General features: G+C 43.1%; 1 protein-coding gene across 1 annotated transcript in view; it reads left to right on the plus strand.

The window, feature by feature from the left end:
• Positions 1 to 25,200, plus strand: part of LOC147023751 (radixin-like) — a 30,257-nt gene extending 5,057 nt beyond the window's left edge. The window contains exons 5-16 of the mRNA XM_085890405.1: positions 6,934 to 7,131; positions 11,003 to 11,076; positions 11,793 to 11,876; positions 12,175 to 12,321; positions 15,980 to 16,076; positions 17,534 to 17,697; positions 17,812 to 17,942; positions 18,449 to 18,609; positions 18,740 to 18,832; positions 19,014 to 19,390; positions 22,576 to 22,723; positions 22,816 to 25,200. Coding sequence (XP_085746531.1) covers positions 6,934 to 7,131; positions 11,003 to 11,076; positions 11,793 to 11,876; positions 12,175 to 12,321; positions 15,980 to 16,076; positions 17,534 to 17,697; positions 17,812 to 17,942; positions 18,449 to 18,609; positions 18,740 to 18,832; positions 19,014 to 19,390; positions 22,576 to 22,723; positions 22,816 to 22,980 — 1,839 coding nt within the window. The 3' untranslated portion in view covers positions 22,981 to 25,200. The remainder of the gene's footprint in view (positions 1 to 6,933; positions 7,132 to 11,002; positions 11,077 to 11,792; positions 11,877 to 12,174; positions 12,322 to 15,979; positions 16,077 to 17,533; positions 17,698 to 17,811; positions 17,943 to 18,448; positions 18,610 to 18,739; positions 18,833 to 19,013; positions 19,391 to 22,575; positions 22,724 to 22,815) is intronic.
• Positions 25,201 to 25,428: the final 228 nt, after the last annotated feature.

The raw sequence follows: 25,428 nt of genomic DNA on the forward strand, positions 1-25,428 counted from the left end.
TAAAGTCAGAAGCGAATGTAAGAAGAATTCTACGTTCCCTTCTAGTATTTATTTTTTTAGATGAGATCCTGTTCTCGGCGGTGTAGTTGTCGTTGTGAAGGTAATGTTGAGGAATTTTTTTTTTCAGATGAGATCCTGTTCTCGGCGGTGTAGTTGTTGTTGTTGTGAAGGTAATGTTGAGGTATAATGTTGAGGTAATATTTATTTTTTTTAGATGAGATCCTGTTCTAGGCGGTGTAGTTGTCGTTGTGAAGGTAATGTTGAGGAATTTTTTTTTTCAGATGAGATCCTGTTCTCGGCGGTGTAGTTGTTGTTGTGAAGGTAATGTTGAGGTATAATGTTGAGGTAATATTTATTTTTTCAGATGAAATCCTGTTCGAGGCGGTGTAGTTGTTGTTGTGAAGGTAATGTTGAGGTAATATTTATTTTTTCAGATGAGATCCTGTTCTAGGCGGTGTAGTTGTTGTTGTGAAGGTAATGTTGAGGTAATATTTATTTTTTCAGATGAAATCCTGTTCGAGGCAGTGTAGTTGCTGTTGTGAAGGTAATGTTGAGGTAATATTTATTTTTTCAGATGAGATCCTGTTCTAGGCAGTGTAGTTGTTGTTGTGAAGGTAATGTTGAGGTATAATGTTGAGGTAATATTTATTTTTTCAGATGAGATCCTGTTCTAGGCGGTGTAGTTGTTGTGAAGGTAATGTTGAGGTAATATGCAGTCGTGTTATCCCGGTTATAAAAATGCACAACTAATTAATTTGATCTATAGTATACCCAATCACACCTTGATGACTAAAAATTAAGAACAAAACTACAGAGTAAATACTCTTGCAGTTTTAAATCTCCCTAATTTTATAATAAAGAAGTCTCCCGCATCATCAAAAACTAATTTTTAATCGTGATTTACATTATTTGATCGCTGATCCCGAATCCAGGCCGAAGTAACCGGAAATTGCAGCATCGAATGTAAGAAGAATTCTACGTTCGCTTCTTGGCTTTGCCTATTCCATATTACATTAAAAAAAACTATCACTTGGAAGTATCCACAGCAGCGTGGCATTACACCGGATGTTTGTCATGTAAAAAATATAATGTAGGACAAGGAAATGATAATGATAATAGTGTATGAGGATTCACTTGAAATTAACTTGTGGCAGCAGTCAGGTTAAAAAAAGTGACGCTGGTTGCTGAACAAAACAAGCAACAACCAATACAATAATAGTGGAATGAAGGAAAACAGGCTTACCTTTACCTCACGATAATACAGTCCTTGTCAGCTTTCGTCGAGATTATGTCACTAACAAACCCGGCGACGTAATACGAGTAAGCGTCCATACTTGTGAAGGCTTTTCAGGCTGGCTTGAGTGTGAGGACTCGGCGTTTCAACGAGGTAAACATAGATGTCAGGGAAAACGATTTGAGGCAAAAATTTCCTTTCTGTTGTTCATTTATCCTTTGAAATAATACAAGGATCTTCACTAAGACCGCACGGCTTCAGTTTTTCGCACTACCTCTTCTTAGAAATATCATCTAATCCGTGGAAATAGCCCAGAAGTTCGCGTGACGCGTGACACGTGACTGGTAGCCATGATGTTTTTCCACTCAATATGGCGGAGCCTCACCTTCCGCTGTGACGTCATTCGCTTTGTGCATAGGGTCAATAAGAGGCCCACCAGAAGTTTTTTTTTAAAATACTACAAACTACAAACAAGTACGATTACCTTTTTTAAACAGTCACATTACTGCTGTTTAACACTAAACTGAAGGAAATCTGGAGGAATCCCGACATCCTTGAGGCATTCTCTGCTTATTACGTCGACCACAGAAGAGTGAACCCGAGACTAGATCTACTATAATCTATATACCCCACAGAAGATAACAACCACGAGACTAGATCTACTCTAATCTATATACCTCACAGAAAATAACAACATGACCCTGTCTCTCCCGGAGGGAGTGGTATGGGTGAACTCGTAAAACAAAAAAAAATGTCAAAAGGAAAGGTCATGTGATACATACTCTGCCAAATCTCGACCCGAATAGTTCTTCCAACCTTTGCATGATTTGTCAATGCAAAATATCCTCAATTATACATATAAAAAAATCTTTCGTTACTATATGCTTTTTGTAATGACAATGTCATGTAAAAGGCATTGTAATGACAGTGGAGCAGTGGGGCCACAGCTTGGACACATCAATTAAGATAATGAATGGACAGGAGAGAAGGGGAGGAAACAGTAACCTGCAAGTAAAAGGGTTAGGGTTAATGAGCAAGAGAAAATGCTTTCATGAGCCTCGTTCTTGTTGAGAGAAAGAAAAAAAACAAACAAATCTGGGGTAGTAATGGTGGATGAAGCATGCCTGGAACTCTGGAGGTAATCCACAAACCCGATAAAGGTGGAATAAACGAACAGAGGTGGGCAGTAATGTGGATTTTGGGAATTGAGCCAGAAGGAGGTCACTGGAAGAAGTTGTGCATCCAGGAGGAGCTGGGAAGGGTCAGAGGCCTGCAAGAGCAGAGAGAGCAAAATCAGAGGATCTCGGTGTTAAAAAAAAAAACAAGAAAACCCCAAACAAAACAAAGGCTCCCAAGCTCTCCGCCATGTGAGTGTCGGGCCTTGTGTTTCAGCCTCATCGTCGTGAGATACCTATAATATTGAACATTAGATTTAACAGAATCCATGAAAATTGATGTGATGATGATGGAGTGCCTACTCTTGGGGAAATAGCACCACTCCATTGATCTATGGACAAAGACCCGTTTAGGCTGTGAGTCGTTCTGCTTTTTCGAGGAATTGACTGAATGACTTAAAAACCCTCAATGATGACGATAGACATCCCTGACGTCGGTACTTACCGTATAATAAAATGGCTCTTCCAATGTTATTTGGCAGGGTGTTCTTATTCAAAAGTTGCAAAGGCCTTTTTTGTTCCTGTGCCAGATTTGTGTCAGGTGTTAGGTACGAGGTTTTGTAAGCTCATGTGTTAAGATAAGTGCTTTTTGTGTTGTTGTGATTTGTGTTAGTTGTGTATTTTGTGTCGATAAAGGTTGCAGCTGTGTTGGGAGAAGATTAGTGGGTATTTGTATTCGTTTTATTGGAAGAGGCAGGGCGAGGCCTACTGCGTTTGGTGCTCCAAGTCTAGCAGTTAAGTCAGTTGCGGTCTTGGGGATATGGTGGGGAAAAAGGGTGATGGAGAGCGAGGTAAGAGGTACATAAGGAGAAGGGAAGAGGATTAAAAAAAGGTGTGATAAATGCTTAATGTGGGCCATATCAGGGACAGTGGATACAGAGGGTACCCATTGTTATGTGCAAGTGTGAGGAAATAGCCCACTTGAGGATAATTATTAGTCAGTTGAAAGAACGGATAGATACTTTGCAGCAGGAAGTAGAATGTGAGGAATTTGTAGAGAAAGGTTGGTTATGGTTGTGGAGTGAGTTTGCTGAAGAGAAGGCAGTGGTGAAGGTGCGGCGAGTACAGGCAGTGGTCAGGTTGTAGCGAGTGCAAGCTTTGGTGAGGGTGCATCAAGTGAAGGCAGCCTTGAGGGTGCAGCGAGTGCAGGCAATCTGGGTGGTCAGGGTGGAAAGGCAGTGTTGTAGTGCGAGAAAAGACTGATGTTAACCCTCTAGAGCCCACGAAATGTTCTGGGTGAACAAAAAAAATCGACCCCTGGGGCTCTAGAGGGTTAAGGAGGAAATTAAAATGGAGGATTCTGTATGGGAAGATATTAGAGATTGTAAAAACAGTAAGAGACTGGTAGGATCCTTTTATAGGGCTCCAGGTGTGAAGGATGAGGAAGAGAAGGAAGGAGGAGTACATGAAGAATTGAGAAAGGCATCTGGTAAGGGAAGAGGATTGGTTGTGGGGGATTTTAACTTGCCAGGGATAGATTGGGTGGAGGAACAGGGAAAGGGCAGAGCAGATGAGGATTTCCTAGATTTAGTCCAGGATTGTTTTTTAACCCAGTTTCTAGATAAACCCACGAGGGGGAGTCCAGTGTTAGACCTCCTTTTAAGTAACAATCCCAATATGGTGGAGGAGGTGGAGGTAGGGGAGCATTTCGGAGCAAGTGACCATAACATTGTGTGTGCAAAGATTCTGTTAAGGGTTAGGGTTCAGGATAGTCGAGTAAGGCTATTCGATTTCAGGAAGGCAAACCTTGAGAGTATGAGGAGAGAGTTAGGTGATGTAGATTTGGAGAGCCTTACAATAGGACAATCAGCATCAGAGAAATGGGAAACCTTCAAGGAGCAAATGTGTGGAGTGCAGAGTTGGTACATTCCAATGAGGTGTAAAACGAGAAGCGGAAAGAGGCCAGGGTGGTTGAGTAGTGAGATAAGGAACACTATTAAGGAGAAGCAGAAGGCATTTATTAGTTATAAAATCTTCTTCTTGCGTATGGCAGCTTGGCTGCTGGGTTGCTATCATTTTGTTTGGGCATGACTGTGCCACTGATGCTGTGCCCCTATACCAGTACAATGGTCCTCATTTCACCGACCTTGGAAGGATGATCGGCTGAGTCAACCGCACCTGGTGTTAATTCAGTGGTAAAAAGGGCTCGAACTCAGGACCTTAAGACTCTGAGCCAGCCACCCTAACCACTGGGCGAACATCAGGCTTAAGTATAAAATAAGAGGACTGGAGTAAACAGAGGCAAGTGAAGAAAATAACTCGGCAAGCCAAAAGAGAGTATGAGAAGGACATGGCTAAGAATATTAAACATAATAGCAAGGCTTTCTTTAAATATATCAGGGGAAAAGAACATGTTAGGACCAGTGTGGGTCCATTGAGAAACATCACCGGGAGAGTGGTGAGTGATGAAAGTGAGATGGCAGGCTTATTAAACAGGTATTTTGCTTCAACGTTTACACAAGAACAGTCAGGAGAATTGCCAATAGCTGAGAGTATCTATCAAGGAGGTGAGGAAGGGCTTTTACAGAAGATCCAGGTTGGAGTGGAGGAAGTAAAGGAACAGCTTGGTAATCTAAGAGAAGATAAGATTCCGGGTCCAGATAATATGCAACCGAGCGTATTGAGGGAGGTGGCTGAGCAGGTAAGCGAGATGGTAACGGATATTTTCAATTGCTCACTGGAGTCAGGACAGGTACTGGAGGATTGGAGAGTAGCAAATGTAACACCGATGTTTAAGAAAGGATCCAGAGAAGAATTGGGAAACTATAGACCTGTTAGTTTGACTTCAGTTGTGGGGAAGTTGTTGGAGACATTAATTAAGGACCAGATGAGGAACCATTTAAACAAATACAAACTAATTAAAGGTAGTCCGCATGGGTGTACCAAAGGTAGTTCCTGTCTCACAAATCTTTTGGAGTTCTATGAAGCAGTTTCTGATTGGGTGGATGAGGAAAAGGCAGTGGACATCGTATATCTCGACTTTAAGAAGGCATTTGATAAGGTACCACATCGGAGGTTGTTAGCCAAAGTGAGGGCTTGTGGAGTGGTTGGTCAGGTAGCTAATTGGATTGCAAACTGGCTTAGTGATAGGAAGCAAGGAGTGGCTGTGGGTGGGAGGATGTCTTGTTGGGAGGATGTAAGTAGTGGGGTACCTCAGGAATCAGTACTCAGACCATGACTATTCAGTATTTACATCGAGTAAGCTTTCCAAATTTGCAGATGACGCAAAGCTTGGAGGTAAGGTGGATAGCAGAGGGGGTGGTGATCAGATTCAGGAAAGTATTGATACTTGCATAGAGTGGGCAAATGATTGGCAGATGGAATTTAACCTGAGCGAGTGTAAGGTGTTGGGAATGGGAAAGAACAATGAAAATAGAGATTACAGGATGCAAGGGGTCATTTTGGAGCGTGTCACCCAGGAGAAGGATCTGGGGGTGGTAATAGATATGGGAGGTAAGCAGGCAGCACAGTGCCAGGCAGTTACAGGTAGAGCAAATTGGGTTAAAGGTTGTATTCGGAGGGGGATCATTTATAAATCAATAGAGGTGGTGTTAACATTGTACAGGAATTTAGTGAGGGCTACATCTAGAATATTGTGCAGTTTTGGTCATCACAATTCAGGAAGGACATAGATGCCATAGAGAGGGTTCAGCACAGGGCTACCACATTGATTCCGGACCTAGCTCAACTCAGCTATGATGAGCGGCTGAAAGAGACAGGGAGAAAGGAGGAGGTTACGAGGAGATATGATAGAGATGTTTAAGATAATGAAAGCTGGAGATAAAATAAGTGCAGATGAATTTTTCAACAGAGTAGACAGTGATAGGACCAGGGGCCATAGCCTGAGAGTAAGGAAGAGGAGAGTTAAGTTGGTAGGAACGTAGGGTACTTTTACTCAGAGAGTAGTTAATGCATGGAATGGTCTCCCTGGAAAGGTAGTTAGCAGAATTGTAAGAGTGTGCATGATTGTGTGCATGTGTACAGAGTGTCATGTCTGTGAAGTTGTCATCAAGGGATAGTGTATGGTTGTTGTTGTTGTTGTTGTTGTATATTTCTCACCAAAGAACTGCCTTCTTTCCAACCCCCTCCCAAAAGCCCACAACACAATACAACCACACACACACAGTTTTTAAAATTTATTTAAATACAGCAAAGTACTTAAATGAAATATATTTCGCCATTTTTATTTTGGCATCTTTGAGAGATCCCTGGGCATGCGACATCGTTTCATTTCCCACTCCTTTCCTCATTCCCCCAACAAAATTACGTCACTTTGATGGATTTATTTGGTCTGGTGTTGGTGTGGCGCAGGCATGATGGGCCGAATGGCCTCCTCCTGCATCAAGTTTCCTTGTTGTTCCTCGTCGTCTTCAGGTGTAACATTGATAAATTTGCTTTACTCACGTTTTACACTGTCGTACTCTGATGTGAATGCATATATGTATTCCTATATGCATGTTTGTCCTTTTCAGGAAAAAAGCATGATTGACTAGTGATTGTTGTTTCTGCCAAAATAATTCCCAGATTTCCAGCCAGACGAACATTCGGAGCACTGTGATACTCAACCTGCGAGTTCGTCTCTTCCCAGAAGATGTCAACGAAGAACTCATCATGGACATCACCCAGAAGTTTTTCTTCCTCCAGATGCTTGAATCCATAACAAAGGATGAAATATTTTGTTCAGCTGAAACCTGTGTGCTACTCGCTTCTTACGCTTCCCAGGTTCCGAATGACTCGTATTGTTGTTTGTTGATGAGGATTCATTTCCAATTCAATTTTTAATGAGACTAAAGATTTTCCAAAACTCAATGTGAGAGAGGGTGAGAGTGTGAGAGTGTGAGAGTGTGAGAGAGAGAGGATGAGAGAGAGAGAGAGAGGATGAGAGAGAGAGGATGAGAGGATGAGAGGATGAGAGGGAGAGAGAGAGAGAGAGAGAGAGAGAGAGAGAGAGAGAGAATGAGAGAGAGAGAGAGACAGAGACAGAGACAGACCATGTGACCTGCATCATCAAACTTAGCATTAATGTATTTTCCATGGAGAGTCCCTCTTATGTTTAAAGTTTCGCATCAATCGGACGAGCGGTTGCAGAGAAAACCATTCTTTAACAAAAATAGATGAAGACCCCAGACGGATAGCGGCACTGCAATAGTCTCGGATCCCCTTCAGGGCAAGACCAATAATTTTAAAAGACAAGTGGAAGGGATAAGGAATGATGTCAGGCCATGGAAATAACACCAGGTGGGGTGACTCAGCCTGTCATCCTTCCAAGGTCGGCAAAATGAGTACCAGCTTACTGGGGTAATAAGCCAATCAAGTCTGCTGTGTCAGAGTGGCAACCCATCAGGATTGTACTCTTTAATCAAAATGAAACTGCCTTGGCAGCCCTATGCGCCTCACGTAATGCCTGATCCACGAGAACATATCGAGCCCAACACATTTTTGAAATATCATGCTATACAGTACTATATCGTTTTTGGCCAAATCTCTCAATGGTGAAGAATCAATTTAAAAAAAATTAACAATTCTCATATCCAGATTCAGATCTTCACCGAAATCGAATCAATTCTTCGTTGTCACACACCCAACGTGTCCACCAAGTTTCATCCGAATCCGTCTTCAACTTTTCGAGATATCGCGCTATATATCATTTTTGGCCCCTTCTCTCAACGGTGAATAATCACTTAAAAATTCTAGTAGTCAGATCCAGATCTTCACCAAAATCGAATCAGTTCGTCCTTGTGACACTCCAAACCTGTCCACAAAATTTCATCCGGATCCGTTCACAACTTTTTGGGATATCCTGAACACAAACAGACAGGCAGACAGACAAACAGACAGAAAGGGGTGAAAACATAACCTCCTCCACCTTCAGTGGTGGAGGTGATAAGGCGAATGTATGCATCTACGTATGTATACGTCTGAAAATCAGAGAAAAACAAAAACAGGACTGGGCCGATCTCCACCAAATTTTGCATATGTATTGGTGGTACATAGGGTCAGGTCAAGGGCACAAGAACCCCCACCCCCGTGAGTAGTTGGGGGGGGGGAGAAGAGACGACTTACGATTTTCATCTGCACTTGTAATAGTGTGTCATTCGGAAGGGAAGATAATAATCGACAAAGAATTGAGGTTGAGGATGCAATGGTGGTTGAGGTTAGGATATATTGATATATCTTACTATAGTGAGGTACACCCATTGGATACTGCTATAGGGATCCTGCAATGAGTGAACAGTACCATCGGAAATTTAGAGAACGAGAACAGCACTTGTGGAGCGCATCATCTTGCCTCGCGCGTTCTTTCTGAACAAAAATACAATCATGAACTGAACACGCTATTATGGCCCATACACCCGTACCATCCATGCCCCCTATTATGTCACAGTTTCTTGGCATCAGTTTATGTATGAACATCATAAATTTTATCATTCACTCACATCAGGTACATCAGGTACAAGAAGTTTCAATTATTTTCGATAAGGATTTCTGGCTGGAATACCAGATCAGCCAATTATGGCTGGAATACCACTTCTCCGACGACGTCATCATTATCATCCCACATACCCCATGGAGAGTTGATGACATATTATGCGAAGTTTCAATTTGTTTCGTTGAGCATTTTGAGAAAATTATTTCCATGTATTATTTTTCTGCCATACCATGTGACCTGCGTCATCAAACTTAGCATTAATGTATTTTCCATGGAGAGTCCCTCTTATGTTTAAAGTTTCGCATCAATCGGACGAGCGGTTGCAGAGAAAACCATCCTTGAACAAAAATGGATGAAGACACACAGACGGATAGCGGCACTGCAATAGTCTCGGATCCCCTTCAGGGCAAGACCAATAATTTTAAAAGACAAGTGGAAGGGATAAGGAATGATGATGGTGAATTTCAATTTTCTGGAGGAATTTCAAGAGAAACTCCAGGATTGTTACTTAAACAAGTTTGTAAATAAGCTTACTTGGGGAAGGGAGAAACAATGTTAGTGGATATGATGGAGAAGGTAGAAGTGAGTGAGCATCTCAGGATGAGTGGCCACAACATGGTGTCGGCCAGGCTTCTGTTAAAAGTTGATGTATGGGATATAAAACACAGCTTGGATAGATGAAGGGACTGCAGTTGATGCAGTATACATCGACCTCCAGAGGGCATTTGATAAGGTACCACGCCAAAGGCTTTTCGTTCAGGTCAGGGCTTGTTACTGGAATAGTTGTCGAGTTGCAAACTGGATTGAGAACTGGCTTAGCGATAGGAATCAAAGAGTATTTGTGGAGGGAGAATATGTTAGACTGGAAAGTTGTAAGTAGTAGGGGTACCGCAAGGATCAGTAACTCAGACCATGGTTGTTTGCAATTCGTGTCACAGATTTTGAGAGTATGCCATGTGGAGCAGAATTTCAAAATTTGCAGATGATACCAAGCTAGGATGCAAGTTCGATGGCAACGAGTGAAGTGATCCTGGGATTGTTGTGGACATGGGAGGATTTTGGGTTGTTTTCACAGGGGGATAGTTTTGCTTCGAAGGAGGTGGCGTTCATGTTATAAAGGAATTTAGTGAGGCCTCACCTTGATTATTGTGTACAGATTTGGTTTTCATATTTGAGGAAGGACATAGCGCTGCAGTGCGTATGGAGTTCAACATCTAACTATACCAGATTGATTTCAAGTTTGGATCAGCTTCATTAAGAGCGGCAGCTGAGGGAGACTGGGACTTTTACATACATTACAAAGGAAGTGATTTACAAGGGGTACTCCTAGAAATGTTGAAAACAATGTAGGGTATGTACAGTATGTACAGCTAACACATGTACAGGAAAGTTTTTATTTTATCAGGATGGACAGCAACAGCACTAAGGGGTTGGGGGTGGCGAAGCTAAAAAGGGAATAGTGAGGAGGACGGAAGTGAGGCACGGGTATTTTACAGACTCTTTAACGTATTGAATGGTTTTCTTGGGAGGGTGGTCACTGCTCGGATGGTTGAAAGATTCATGATATAATTGGATAGAGGGGTACAGAGATGAAGGCAGAAATGGGAGTTCGACTGTGAATGGATGGGTGCAAGCTGTGGCTGTGTGTGCATGTTGTGTTGATGGGATATTAAGATGTTCAGATTCTTATAAGTGTGGGTTATAAGAATGTTGCCCGTTATGTGTCCTCACCCTTCACCTCCCCTCAATATTTCCCCTTCCCCTCTCATTATCCACTCTCTCTCCCCCTTAACAGCCCATCTGCTCCTTATAACCCTAACTGGCTTATTCATTGACCTTCAAGGAGTGTGTAATCCGGTCATGTGTGCATGTGGTGCCATAGCCCTTTGTTGTCAACTGTTAATGTCCACAGACTTGTGATGGGTACTATAATGCTAATTATGAAAAGGAAGTATCACACCAAAATCTCATAACTGCAAAGAGACAATTAAAGACAATCATATTTTAACACTATATGAATGGCAATGTGAACAAAAGAAGAGATTTAAAACATGAACAGCTGATCGTCCATGAAATGTCTGCCTCGATGCACATTGGTCTTAATAACAAGGTTTTGCTTTTTGGTTCTCCATTAATTTGTGCCTTTGCTTTTGTCTCCCGAAGGCAATGCTTGGACCATTTGAAGCAGAGACGCACAAACCAGGCTATCTGCCTTTAAAACAACTGCTTCCTCAAAGGCACAGCATGTTTTACCTTTACCATAACTACATCATACAAATCAGCCGACTGCTTCGCTGTCACCATTCGAAGGATTACGATCAAACAATACTTAATGTTGCTAAAAACTTGATAATCGGTTCAAATTTCATGCCTACCTGTTCCACATTGCCCCACTAAATACTCTAGGAGTATATTAAAGGTTAATAAGAGAAGAAAACATCGAAGAACTGGAAACCCAGAAAGAGGTGGGCTTGGGAAGTGTTATTGAGGATAGAAAAGATCATGGTTGTGGATGGGGGATGACCTGAGATGGTGGTGAACAGCTGTCTTGAGGTCCTCGAGGGAAGAATGGTATTGAAGAGACTGAATAAGTTGGTTCTACAGGTGGGGAAAAAAAAAGAGGAACAAATTGAGTGGAAGTGACCAGTGATTCTGGATTTTGAGAGTTTCTCCAGAAAGGGGTTATTGGAAGACCATGTGCACCTTGCAGAAACAGAGAGACCACCGACCTGCCTGCAAATGTGGCCCTTTTCTCTCTGCAGTCAAGGGGTGGGGGGAGGGGTGGCGGTGGGTTTTAGGGAGAAATTCCGAGCAATCTACCATAAAGAGGATCTACACACCAATGTTCCAATAATAAACATACACACAACAATACAACTTTACGGTTTGTTTTTTAGGAACTGGTGTGTCCCTTACCTTTTTGGTCTCTTGCACTTGTCTTTTTCTGTCCCAGGGTTTTGTCACAGTACAGCCTAACCAAGGAACAGTGGGCACAGAGAGTGAGCAACTGGCACCGAGAGCTTCAAGATATGTCACGGTGCGCAAACTCATGAACATGAACGCACGCACATACGCACAACAGTTTATAGCTCAGAGGGGTCGGGATTCAAACCCAATCTAGACAGCTCAGACGCGAATGTGCGTCCCTCTGGGCTATCCTACCGGAATGTACAATATGTTTTCACAAGGATCCATCAAAATATTTTGCATTTACCTTTGGCTCCACTTTGCTGAAAAGCATTAAATCCTATTGATGTTTTACATGTAAGGTTACCACCATACGATAACGAAACACGACTCGTCTCTGGCATTGGTGTGAATGTTTTCCTTCCCAGTGAAGAGGCTAGGTTAGAGTATCTGCGCCTCTGCCAAGACCTGGAGATGTTCGGGGTCGCGTATTTTTCAATCAAGAACCGGCGTGGGACCAATCTGTGGCTCGGGATCGATGCCCGGGGTCTGAACATTTACGAACAAGACAACAAGTAAGCATTGTGTCCATTGTGGCAGATGATGCAGCCTGTAAATTTATCCATGTATCGTTTTTCATGACACCTCCAATGTAGTATTATTTATGACACTATCATCGCACCCCTATACTTGGTAATAAGGGGAATATGTGCAATGAAAATACAAATACATGATGGGAGAGGATCGGACAGCAAACGCTCATCTATCCCACCATTTTGTCTCAGATAGTCGAACTTGGGGTATAGATAATTATCTGAGCATTTGGGTTTCTTACTCTCGGTTTCTTAGGTAAAACAAGCCGAAGGACGACGTAGGATCTCCAATTTACAGAAACTTGCCAGAAGGCTGTGACTGTACAGGGTGATGCTGGTTTTTAAAAATTATTTAACTGGTATAACAGCCCATCAAAAATGACGGGCGATAGACTTGTGAGCATGCCAAAGTCTGAAGCCTCGGCCTAGCGTCAGGTGTGTTTTATATCTTCTTTATTTATTAGACATCCTACGTTCGTGAATGAACACTCGTTTTACTCTGCGAGTTACACATCACGTGCAGCGAATTTCAGCGCCCTATGCCTTGTATTAATTTTTAAAGTTTCTATACACCACCGTTGATGCCTGGTTGCAAGTCACCATCTACACGTCCAATAGAAGAGATGTAATTACTCTGATGAAAAGGAGCCTGTTGTGGCTCAGTGGTTAAGGTGGTGGCTTGGGATCCTAGGGTCCTGAGTTTGAGCCCTGCTGGCCACTGAATTAGCATCAGGGGGGTTGACTCAGCTTGTCATCCTTCCAAAGGTTGGCAAAATGAGCACCAGTATACTGGTAATTATCCCTGCAGGGTAGAAGGTGACGAAAGGGTTGGCATCAGGAAGGGCATCCAGCCATAAAAAAAAACATTGCCACAAGTAAGGGTACCATGACTGGAGCCCGCAAAAAACTGACCCCTGCTCAGGGATAAAGGCTTTCAAATGGTGTGATGAATTACTCTTATGAAAAATGTTTTTTGAGTTTTTTTATCCTCAAAAATAGATCGTAGTGAACACACAATCGTGTTAAAAGATTGGCCTTTAAAACCTTACTTACATGAAGGAGGAGCGACAAATACAGTTTTATATAAGGAGATAAAATTCCTAATTATCTCAAACATCAGATGACTCTAAAAAATATGCATATTTATATGTAAGGTCGATTAACCCCCCACCCCCCCCCCCAAAAAAAACACCTTTAAAAGGGGACAACTTTTCATTCTCTCATGCACATTAAGTGGTTATCAATCCATCCATCGGGACCACACTCTGTGCAGAGCTTTGTAGCTGTCTAAGCAGTCTCCTTGGTTATTGGGCACAATCCTTGACGGGTCGCCACTCCGACACAGGATACCAGCATGCAGGGACTCATTTTGCCGACCTCAGAAGGATGACAGGCAGAGTCAACCCCACCTGGTATTAATTCAACAGCCAAGCGGGATTTGAACTCAAACTCAGGATCCTCAGATCCCAAGCCCACCACCCTAACCATTAAGCCAACACCAGGCATTAACTGGTCATCAGTAGCCACAATGGCCCTTTAACATGTATATTTGGACCCTGGAAGACCCCTGTATATCGGCGGATATTAATAACGAGCGATGCCTTGAACGAAGGGAACGTTTGGTGCCGGGTCTCGAAGAGCCCATCCTGAGAGATTCGTCTCTTCATCCTCACTCGGCCGGCTCTCTCATATCACTGATTTTTTTGTTTTTAACAAAGTCCATGTAATGTTTTCTGCAATTTGATAAGTACCCTGCCAATCATAAAATGGCGTGAAGGCATGCCGAGTTTGGCATGAGTAACCCCTCTTCGACAATCCTCACAGCTCAACAATCATACATTTTATATCGTTAAAATGATGATCGAATGAAATATAACCATTTCAATGATATCAAAGCATTTTTAATTCTGGTATGCAGCTTTAAATGCAATACTGTGTGTATTCTTTGTGGTATTTTATAATACGGGACTTTCAAAATGGCGTAATCCACCCCGGAATGGTCGTCGCGCATGCGCAGAAACCCCCGAGATGAAGTCATCTTCGGGGCATGTGACACTGCAGTGCTAGCGTGACAGGGTTTGTTTCCTAAAATGGCTCACAAAGCTTCCAACAGAAGCTGAAAATACTTGAAAAGGTAACTGAGAGAAAGCTGGGGTGTGTGCCCCTGCACAACAAAAGAGTTGCAGGGAGACGTTGTCTGGTTTTGTTGCTTCTGAATACCAATGGGTGCGTCATATCTGGGGCTTGTGAATGCACAGGGCAAGTTTAAAAATAAATGTGCGTGTGGATGCAAGTTGCTGTTGTTGACTGATATTCTCCACATGTGGGTGGGTTTCAGGAGATGGAACAGAGACCCACCAAGTCTCAAAATATCCACCTCCGTTAGTGTGTGTTTGTGTGTTTTACGTGTGTATCCATTTCCTCACTCACCCACACCCATCCTCGCATCCCTCCCTCTCCCTCTTCACCCTCCCCTCTCGCCTCTCTCTCTCTTCCCCCTCTCTCTCTCCCTCTCTGCTCCTCTCCCTCTCCCCCTCTCTTTCTACACCTCTTCCTCTCTCTCCCTCTCTGGTCCTCTCCTTCTATCTTTCTCTCTCTCCCCCCTCCCCCCTCTCTGTCTCTATCTCTGCACCTCTCCCCTCTCTCTCTCCCCCTCCCCCTCTTTCTCCACCTCTCCCCTCTCTCCCTCTCCCTCTCTCTCTCCCCCTCTCCCTTTCTCTTTGCACCTATCCCCCTCTCCCTCTCTCCCTTCCCCCTCTCTCTCCCCCTCTCCCTCTCTATCTGCACCTCACACTCTCTCCCTCCTCCTCTCCCCTCCCCCTCTCTTTCTCCCCCTCCCTCCCCTCCCACTCTCTGCTCCTCTCCCTCTCTCTGCACCTCTCCCTCCCCTCCCCTCTTTTCCTCTCTCTCCCCTCTCCCCTCCCCTCTCTCTGCAACTCTCCCTCCCCCTATCCCTCTGCACCTCTCCCTCTTTCTCTCCCCCCTCTCCCTGCACCTCTCCCCCTCTCTTTCTCCTCCTCTCCCCCCTTCTATGCTTCCTACTTTCTCTCTCCGCTCAGTTAGTGTGTGTGCATAATGGCACGTGTGTGTGTGTGTGTGTGTGTGTGTGTGTGTGTGTGTGTGTGTGTGTGTGTGTGTGTGTGTGTGTGTGTGTGTGTGTGTATGTGTATATTCTTCTACTTACAAGAGATGGTCGGAACTCGACACCTTCACACCCAAGGATATTTCTCGTATTTCTATATATTTTGTTGAGTCTGATTTTCACTCAGGAAGAACAATTATGGTAAACCATTTTGAAGTTGGCACTCTTTTGTTTAAATGCTGAAAATGATGTTAAAAGGATGATTTGATTCAGATTTCTGCCAGCAACGGCAGGTTAAAATTCCCGGCAAGTCGAACCGAGTCACTGTAAAAACACACACACACACACACACACACACACACACACACACACACACACACACACACACACACACACACACACACACACACACACACACGAAAAGCCTCTTATCATTTATACATCATTTTGAAAGTCCCGTATTGAGAATATTTTCATTATCTTTGAGTCATTAGTGACGTTTTAAGGTGTGTTATCCGTACATCTGTGTGGTTTCAACTTTGTTCTCGATTGGATCAGGCTGACACCCAAGATTGGCTTCCCATGGAAAGAGATAAAACTCATCAACTACAGAGACAAGAAATTGATTATTAAACCCAGGGATCAGAAGGCTCCGGCAAGTGGAACACTTTCACACTGCTCCACGTTCCCTTTACACAGAAATAGAAATGTCATTCCCAAATCAATATTCACCCTCTATTTATTACGTACACAATTGCAGAATTTTTCAACCGCTATCCCCACTACCTTTTCTCTACAAGAGCGAGGCTCATGAAAGTGACGTTTGACTTGGGCTCTGGACAAAGGCCTTGTTGACTGAGTGGCTCTGATTCCCCCCCCCCCCCAAAGACTTGGATCAACAGAGGATGCCCATTCTGCATCCGGCTTTCGAGGTCAGCTTTGCTATGTGGTTGGCACAGGAGAGTTCATAGCTGATGGTGAGGCCTAGAAGTTCAAGAGACTGAACTTCTTCCATTGCTGACCATGGAAATAGACACTGATAGCCGATAGGTAGTTGTTTTTGGATACAAAGTCGAGGTTCGAGGAGGAGCTCGAAAGTAGAATGGATCAGGAAGTAACAGAAGTAAAAGGAACAGTAGAAAGTGAGGAGGGAACTAAACCAACAGCCCAGATGGGAGACAAAATAGAGGGAGACTTGGACGAGTCAGAGACGTGTGGAAGAATGAGGGGTAGGGGAGGACGCACGGGGTGGACAAGATGGATATTGAATGTAGAAGCAAATTCTCAGGAAGGGAAAACTGAAAAGTCAGAAAGAGGTGGGTTTGAGGTGGGGAGTGAAGGGGGGAAGGAGAAGGAGTTGACGGTGTATAAAATGTTATGGTTTCGGATTGTGACGATTTGAGATGGTAGTGAACAGCTGGCTTGAACACACCTGGAGAGAAGAATGAGATTGAAGAGAATGTGGAAGTTGCTTTCACGGGTGGAAAAGGAAGAATGAATGAGTGGAGGTGAGCAGTGATCCTGGATTTAGTTAGTTTCACGAGAAGGGGGGTTGATCGTGGACTGTGTATGCACTGCAATAACTTGGGGGAGAAAAGGGGAGGGGGGACAAAGCTCAGAAAGAGCAGAAGGTGCAAGACCAGAAAGGAGACCACCGACCTGTCTGCGATGCGAGAGAGATCGGCCCATGGACTCAGCTTCATTACAGGAGATTCCAATGATCTTGAAGGAAGTCTTGGATAGTTTAACGATACTTCCAGAGCGACAGTATTATGCTTCTATACTCCTCTTCATCCTTTCTCCTCATTTTCAAAACTTAGCTCTCTCTCTCTTTCTCCCTGTGTACATAATAAATAGATGATCCTTTTATTGTCATTTTCCATTGAGCCATAATTTTTTGAATTGGAAATACCTATCAGGTTTTGTGAACGCTTTCTATGAACGGTGTTTGACAGCGATGCATTTTGTTCACAATCTCTCCAACAACAACAAAAAAAACTTCCTATTCCTTACAAACCCCACATTCACATCCCAATGATAGAGTGCACATGTAAGCTAGCATGGTGTGTTGGTGTTGAATTTCCATCCGATCCAACAAGGTTTTGCCAACAGGACTTTGTGTGCTTCGCCACCCAAGTCTGGGTCAACAAGCAGATCCTGGAACTGTGCAGTGGAAACCAGCAGCTGCATTTAAAGCGCCACAGCTCCGACTCTGCGGAAGTACAACAAATGAAAGTGGAGGCAAAGGAAAATCAAACTGCGAGAGAAGCAGAAAGGCAAGATTACGCATCTTTTGCAAATTAATTCAAATACTATCTTGCTCCTCCGGTACTTCCTTTGATCTCTTATCTGTGCCATGTTTCAACTTGCATGTTTTCTTTCATTCCCAGAACTCGTCTGAAGAAGGAAAGACAAAGGAGAGCAGAAGCTGAGGAGGAAAAAAAGAGAATAGAAACAGAGCGGTTGGAGCTGGAGCAGAGACTAAAAGAAATAGAGCAGGAAACTGAGCGGACAAAGAGAGGTGAGCATGAGAGGACAAGGAGGTGAAATATCACTGCATTGTCCTTACTATGTCGTGGGTTGGCTGGATGGCTGAGAGGTGTGTCGTCGCTTGTGAGCTGTCTAGCCCGGGTTTGAATCCCGACCCAGCCATAAACTGTCATCCTGGTGTTTCACAGGCAGGGTGATTAATCAAAGTGTGTGCCGTCCCTCGGTTGGACGTTAAACTGGGCGTCCAGTCTGTCGGCATTAGTTGGTGGACGTCGCCGGCACCATGAACAAATTGCTAATTCCTGCCTCGACTGTGGCTCACAGGTCGTCTGGTCTTCTGGCCAGTTCCTTGACTCCAGGTTACACTGCTTGCTATGTTGAATGCAATGAAAATAACAAATGCATGAACAGCAGCTTCTGGATTTACAAAAAAAAAATGACCAGGTGGTCCACAGGTTTCCTGTGAATGACCTTAATCATCGGATATGAAGGGAAAGCAACAACTTTGTTTCATTTTATTTCTCCACTTCTGTCCAGAATTGGAGGAAGAAGCGAGGAGAGCAAAAAAGCTTCAGCTGGAGTCAGAAAGAGCACGTGAGGAGAGCAGAAGGCTCGAGGAAGAAAAAAGAAGAGCAGAGAGACAATGTTCAGAACTTGAACTTATTGCAGAGGAAAGAAAGAAAGGAAAAGAGGAGCTGGTAATGGTTGGAGGATGGAGAAATATTGATATTCCATCAGTCAAGTCATTCAAGCAACGTTATATCCTCCATCAGATTTGATGGAATCGATTGATGCAATTCCCTTTCCCTGTTATTCTTATTTCTCCAGGAAGGGGAAATAGCAAGGCACACAGCCCAGATTGCATCTTTGCTTGACATGCAAAGAGAAAAACAAGAGGCGGCAGAGGTCTGGCAGCGCCAGGTGAGAAATAGAGGAACAGGAAGCGGATGGATGACAGAGAACATTTTTGATTGCTCTTACTGTGTAAAGTGCAGCATTATAATCAAACAATTACCAAAGTGATGTTTTTTTTTTAATGAAGTGATGCGATCGAGTGAAAGCGGTGCAACTATGACGTTTTGGTATTTCTTGGCATTTTCAGGCATCCTTTGCAAATGAAGAACTGGAAAAAGCACAAAAAGAATTGACCGCTCTCTCTCACTCCTCTCCAACATACTCACCTGATCATTCACCCGAAGGATTATTTTACCATTCCCCTGAACACTCACCCCACCATTCCCCCGATCGCTCACCCCACCGTTCCCCCGATCGCTCACCCCACCGTTCCCCCGATCGCTCACCCCACCGTTCCCCCGATCGCTCACCCCACCGTTCCCCCGATCGCTCACCCCACCGTTCCCCCGATCGCTCACCCCACCGTTCCCTTGATCGCTCACCCCACCGTTCCCCCGATCGCTCACCTCGTTGGTCACCCCAGCATTCAAATTCACATTCATATTCAAGATCTTCATCACAGAGGTAAGTGTGTTCAAGCACTCGTCTGGAGCAGACTCTCGTTAAGATAAATGAACCATTCATGTCATCAAATATTCATCTTCACTGGGGCTGTTTTGGGACAGTACAAGGATAAACATTATTAGTGCCCCGAAATGATAAGGATTTGCAAAAATTATGGAAATATCTATGGACAAATATAAAGCCTTTCCCACAAGGGATTTTCCCAATGTCTACTCCATTCATGCACTTGAACAGAACTTTCCATTGCCTTTTACCACGACAAGCCGTGCCTACCAGTCGCTTCGCCGATAGGTTTAATCAAAAGATAGGACATTGTACTTCACAAACATATTGCACGTCTGTCTGTGAATCTCAATGAGGATGTAAAATGAAGTGAAACATGCAAAAAAACAGGACATTTTATAACACGTAGTTGTTGCCGTCACCGTGGTTGTCGTCGTTGTTTGTGTGCCCCTTCCGTGTACTATTATATATTTTTGTATTTCCTTTGAGACATAGTCCGACATATAATTTTGCATGCTCCTTCCATGTCCATCGCGCTTTATCTTAAAGGGTTCCTGCTGTCATAGAATAATAAGCTCCATTAAGCTCCAAGTCCTGCTTCTTCTTCTTCCCTCCTGAAAATACGGACTTTTAAAAGAAGGATTTTTGTGATTAAACCGACAATTTTTTGTTCCAATTAAGCTGATTATGAGCTTTCCAATCGAACAAGTCAATTATTAGCTTTCAAACAGAAGTATTTTTTTTATTATCATTATTATTCTGGGAGAGAAGGAACTCTTTAGAATAAAGTGTGATGGACGGATGGACACTGATCCTTTAAATAAGAGATGACATCATGCACATCCCAATATTTAGTATAATGCACAAGTATGTGGCTTCATGGGGTTACAATGCAGTGATGGGGAATTGGAAATCACAAATCACAAGGTTTGCAAAAGAAAAAGTAGGGACATTGCATGATTTGATTGGCAATAACCTAGATGTTGACATTTTCTCTGTCTGTCACTGTTTCTGTCTCGCTCTCTCTCTCTCTCTCTCTCTGTCTGTCTGTCTCTATCTCACATGTTGGGCACACGAGCCTCGTCAGGCATCAAATTTACACTGGCTCAGCTCGGTCTTTTCAACAACCAGTGCGACGATTCTCTCTTTCCAAGAGGGAGGAGGTTGGGGAACAGGTGCAAATGATATGAAACGCAGGAATTATCGAACCCTTGACTAGTTCTTGGTTGTTACGTTATGCTGGTGAAAAAAATGGACGGAACCTCTCGGTTATGTGCAGATTTTCGCCAAGCTCAATCATGTGACACAAAGACTCCTATCCCCTGCCAAAAAATGACGATACCCTCGATGCAATTTCACGGTCAAAATGGTTTCCTACATTGCATTTGAAGAGTGGGTATTTATAGGTGGAGATGGATGGAGAAAACAGCATTTTTGAATGGAAAGGGCCTTTGGCAATTTGTGGTGATGCCCTTTGCATTATGTGATGCCCCTGCAGCTTTTGAGCGATTAATGGGGCATGTTTTGATTGGCTTACCATGGCAAATATGCCTGGTCTATCTAGATGACGTTTCGTACACGCACCCACATTTAAGCGAACTGCCGAAAATTTAGCTAGGGTATTTTGATAAGGGATGCTGGAGGATTAACTCGCACTCAGAATAGAATCGCTCACCTCTGCTTGGGAAAACGATTGCCTCCACATTGGCTTTAAGCCAGCCATCCTCGGAGAAACTGCTTCGGTGTTTTACAGTCCCTTACCCGATTCGTGTTTAACAGTCGCAGCGTGGAGGCCATAAATGCAACAACATAGCCATTTCAAGGCAACTGCAGGACAGTCATGAGTACTGTCCAGACAGTCTTGTCCATCCTTTCCACCCAGCACGTGCATGCGAGCAGTTCTCAGCTTTCCCATACTAGTCAACTCCGTGATTCGTACTGGTGGAAGCGCTCGTGCAGGATGAAAATCTCTGAGCATAGGAGCCCATAGCCACCTTTACATTCAACATACACCTGTTACACATTCAGGGAACGTGCCAACCAAATGCAGATGTGTAATGAGGTTGTGATAGTGAACGAGTAGTACTGTATGTTCATTCGTCTTATTGAAAAATTAACAAAAGTACTCGTCCCCAGTGACGACAAAAGCAAGGAAAAGTATCCGTCCCCAGTGACAGGAAAGGTTTCAGTTAATCGATCAATTCAAATTATTTCATGGACTTTAAAAAAGCTCAATTGTGTTGCACTCTTGGTTTCACTCAGAGCCAAAGCTCTGAGATACTTACACCGCCCATGGCGAAATATTGGTGAAACATCAGGCGGCGGAGGTTGGATTTGTCTAAAAAGAGGGCAAAATACAGTATAGCTATTTTAAATTGTGGTACTCCATGAAGACCTGCATTAAATCTACTTAAATCCAGATATTCATGCTGATTTTAAACATTACTGGAAGAGACAATAAAGTGACCGACTATATTACATCAACAAAGGTGAAATGAAATTGCAAAATAATAACCAATCAGCAGCTTTTCAAACACAGCAAGAGAAGCAGCCACCAAAATGGGAGACAGACGAACGCAGACAGACAGACACCATGGTTTGCATTATATAATAAATAATACTGTATTACCAAGCAGTCTCCTTAAGAACAAATTTTGAACCGATTATTCATGTGCTGTTTAAAAGTTTCCATGGTGCAATAACAACAAAGTAAAAGGTTTATAGTTTATACCAGGTATTAGCTCCTGAAAGAGCTATTTATAGTCTTAATACAGTAAACTTTGACAAAAACAAAAAGAGAAAGAGAAAGAGAAAGTTGGCCTCAACATTTTGGGCAGCATGCCCCACCCATCGACAGGAGGAAGTAACTGGAACGAATGGGGTGCAGAGTTTATAAGAGCGCCACCCCAATGGGTAGGTTATTATGAGGTGCTTTTTGGCTGGTTATTGTGTGTTGCTGATTAGCCAGTGTGGTTTTGTTCATCATGCTGCATTATCCTAGGTGTATTGATAGCTGTGATTGTGGATGTCATCTTGTTAATGAGAGAGAGAGAGAGCCAGATGTTTATGATTAATCATGTTTTTAAACTTTTGAAAATCCAGGTGACCTTTGCACTTGGTGTTCGCTCATGGCAGTATCCCTTTGGGATCTTCATTTTTTTTCCTCCTTTCTCAAAATACAGCATCAATGGTGCAGAGGAAGCTTTTGAAAGAGAAGAGAAGACATGGAGAGAGGAGCAGCTGGAGATGGAGGACCTGCAAATAAATGGAGAGGAAGAAACGAGACTTACAGAAGTGGAAAAGAATGAACGAATCAGACAACAGCTGCTGGTACAGATTTTTGAGTGTATTCCCCTGTCTGCTTTGACTAACCTCTTGTTTGGGGTCCTGCAAGATTTATTTTTCTTTATTCCAACCTACAGGCACTATCAGCTGAACTTGCTTTATCTCGAGACACTTCACGTCTTACCAAGTTGGACAATGCTCACGAGGATGCTCTGCAGAAGGGGCAAGATAAGTACAAGACGCTGCGGAGAATCCGGCAGGGAAACACGAGGCAGCGTGTGGATGAGTTCGAGTCACTGTGAGGGTGAGGAAGCAGGGAGTGTGTTGGAATACATCAGGAGAGTACGAAGGAGAAAATGAGCTTGGGAGCGAGGATGGTGAAGAACTTATTGGGTTAAAAAATATATTTAACAAAAAAGAAGAATAGTTTGGAGGGAAATGACATAAGGGGTAATGATAATGCAGAAACTGCTCACCTCTATGTTCAGCATCTTTCCTCATTATGTCTCCTGAGCTTTTATCCTTGTATATACATGTTTTGTGTTGGGGATAAAAGTGGTTGAAGCAATTTGGTTTTTAGATGCCGAGCTTGACAATAAGGAAATAAAACAAATAATTACACAATCCAAAAACGTACTTTTTTAGTACTGTACATTCAATTTCCTGTTTTTTTAAAAAAGTTATTTTATTTTTATCTTCAAAAGTCTAAGCTTAGGGAAGAGTGAGGTGAGAGAGGGCAAAAAGGCAATGAACTGACAATGGAGCAGCAGGTAGTGGGGCAGAAGTTGGGTGCAACAAGCAAGGGAAAGAGGAGAGGGAAGGAAATCTGCAAGTAAAAGGGTTGGGTTATGTAGGGTTAATGGGGATAGACATCATCACGAGTCAGGATGGATGACGAGACGGTCGTCTAGCACTAACCTGAAATCTTGGAGGGAAGGGTGGGATTGAACTTCCTCCCGAAGGCAGTTCCACATACGATACAGGAAGGACAAAGTAGTAGAGGTGTGCAGTAAGCCTGGATCTTTGGAATTTAATCAGAAGTGGATTTAACATGGGGTGCCAGTCCATAGAGGAGAGCAGTACTCCACTGAACTATGGACAAAGGCCTTGTAGACAGAGTGCTCTGATTTTCCCATGGAAAGACATGGATCAACAAAGGATGCCCAGTCTGTGGCTGCTTTGGACACCGGTTTTGCTATATAGTCAGCACATGAGAGGTCATGGCTGAAGGTGTGGCCTATAAATAAAATATGGAAATAGATAGGTGGTTTTGTTTGATGATCCTTCTGGAGCAACAGGATAAACTGAGATTTTCTTGGATTGAAAGGCATGTTCCATTTAACACGCTAGCATCTAATCAATTCCAGATCAACAAAAAGTGATGCAGCTGCTGTCTGCTTGTCAATGCGATGGGGGTGCTGTAAGGCACAAAGTGGATTCATGTGCAAAAAGGAAAAGAGGGTTTTCTGCAGAATCTGAGAAGTTGTTTATTGATGTCGATGAGAAAGAAGAATGGGCCCATGATACATTATATTGTCTTGGAGCACTCAAGCCTCCGATTAGAGAGGAGAGGAAAGGATTCCAGTGATAGCAACACATACGACTGTGCAAATTGAGGAAGTCAAAAGTTAAGTGTGAAGATGGCCTTGTATGCATGCCACAGACAGTGAGCTTGATAATCAGGGTAGGATGCCAGATTCTGTAAAATGCCTGAAATATGTAAAGGGAGATGGTCCTGACCTCTTGTTCGAGATTTAACATCTCTGACAATTGCTGAGGGGGAAGTAGTAGCATGTCCAGAGCTGACTGAGCAGGATGGAATCAAACTAATGGTCAGAGGTCAAGCTGTTTGGAAAAGGAAAGATGACATCACGAATGATGAAGATTGCATGACTGCGCTTACAAGTGGATACTTACCGAGTTACCGTACTGGCCTGTAGTTGATAGGACCTGTTTGTTGTTGCACCGAGTTCCATGCAGACGTGCAAGAGGTGAACAAAGGAGATGGTCATAGTGAAGAGAATAGACAGAGAAGCAAAAGCAGGATCTGAAAATGTGGATACTGATGCCAATTGGGGCCCGTCACTGAAGAACTTTCTTTACCTTCTCAGGTGTGAGAGATAGAGTCAAGAAGGCAGTGGAAATGAGAGGGATAAGGTAGCGACAGAGCATCATGATGGGATGGGTACAAAAAATTAACTGTTTGATCAATAGCTATGTAGATGGGATTATATTACAATTATGACTAAGAAGAGGGGAAAGATTAACAATCATGTCATCATTGTTGATTTCAAAACTGAAAAATAATTAAGCATACATGGGTATCTTATGTCTGTTCATAGACAGGTGATTGCATTCATCAGAAAATGTTTTCCTTGTGCATAGTCAACTGACATTTATGATGCAATTTACATCACAATAAAGCATACAAAACACATTATTATAACTTAAATGGATGATAAATTTGATTTTGATGCAATGGAATTTCAGCAATATGAAATAAAAAAAATTTGTTGCGCTTTTTTTGTGCATTTTCAACATCACCATGACACTGTGCATCACATCATAACTTTGAAACCAGTTGGAAATGAGACGTCAGAAATTAGATATAGATTCATCAATCGGCGAAACAGGGACTCCTCGATTTACACTCGAGATGCGTTCCTAAAAAAAAACAAAAACTGAATGTAAAACCAGCTCGAGTGAAGTCGATGCAACGCCATCACAAATCCCCAACGGAAGATGGCAAA

Source organism: Eptatretus burgeri, chromosome 7 (assembly GCF_056783735.1).
Source record: "Eptatretus burgeri isolate ZD-2024b chromosome 7, Ebu_testis_v1, whole genome shotgun sequence".
Taxonomy (NCBI): domain Eukaryota; kingdom Metazoa; phylum Chordata; class Myxini; order Myxiniformes; family Myxinidae; genus Eptatretus; species Eptatretus burgeri.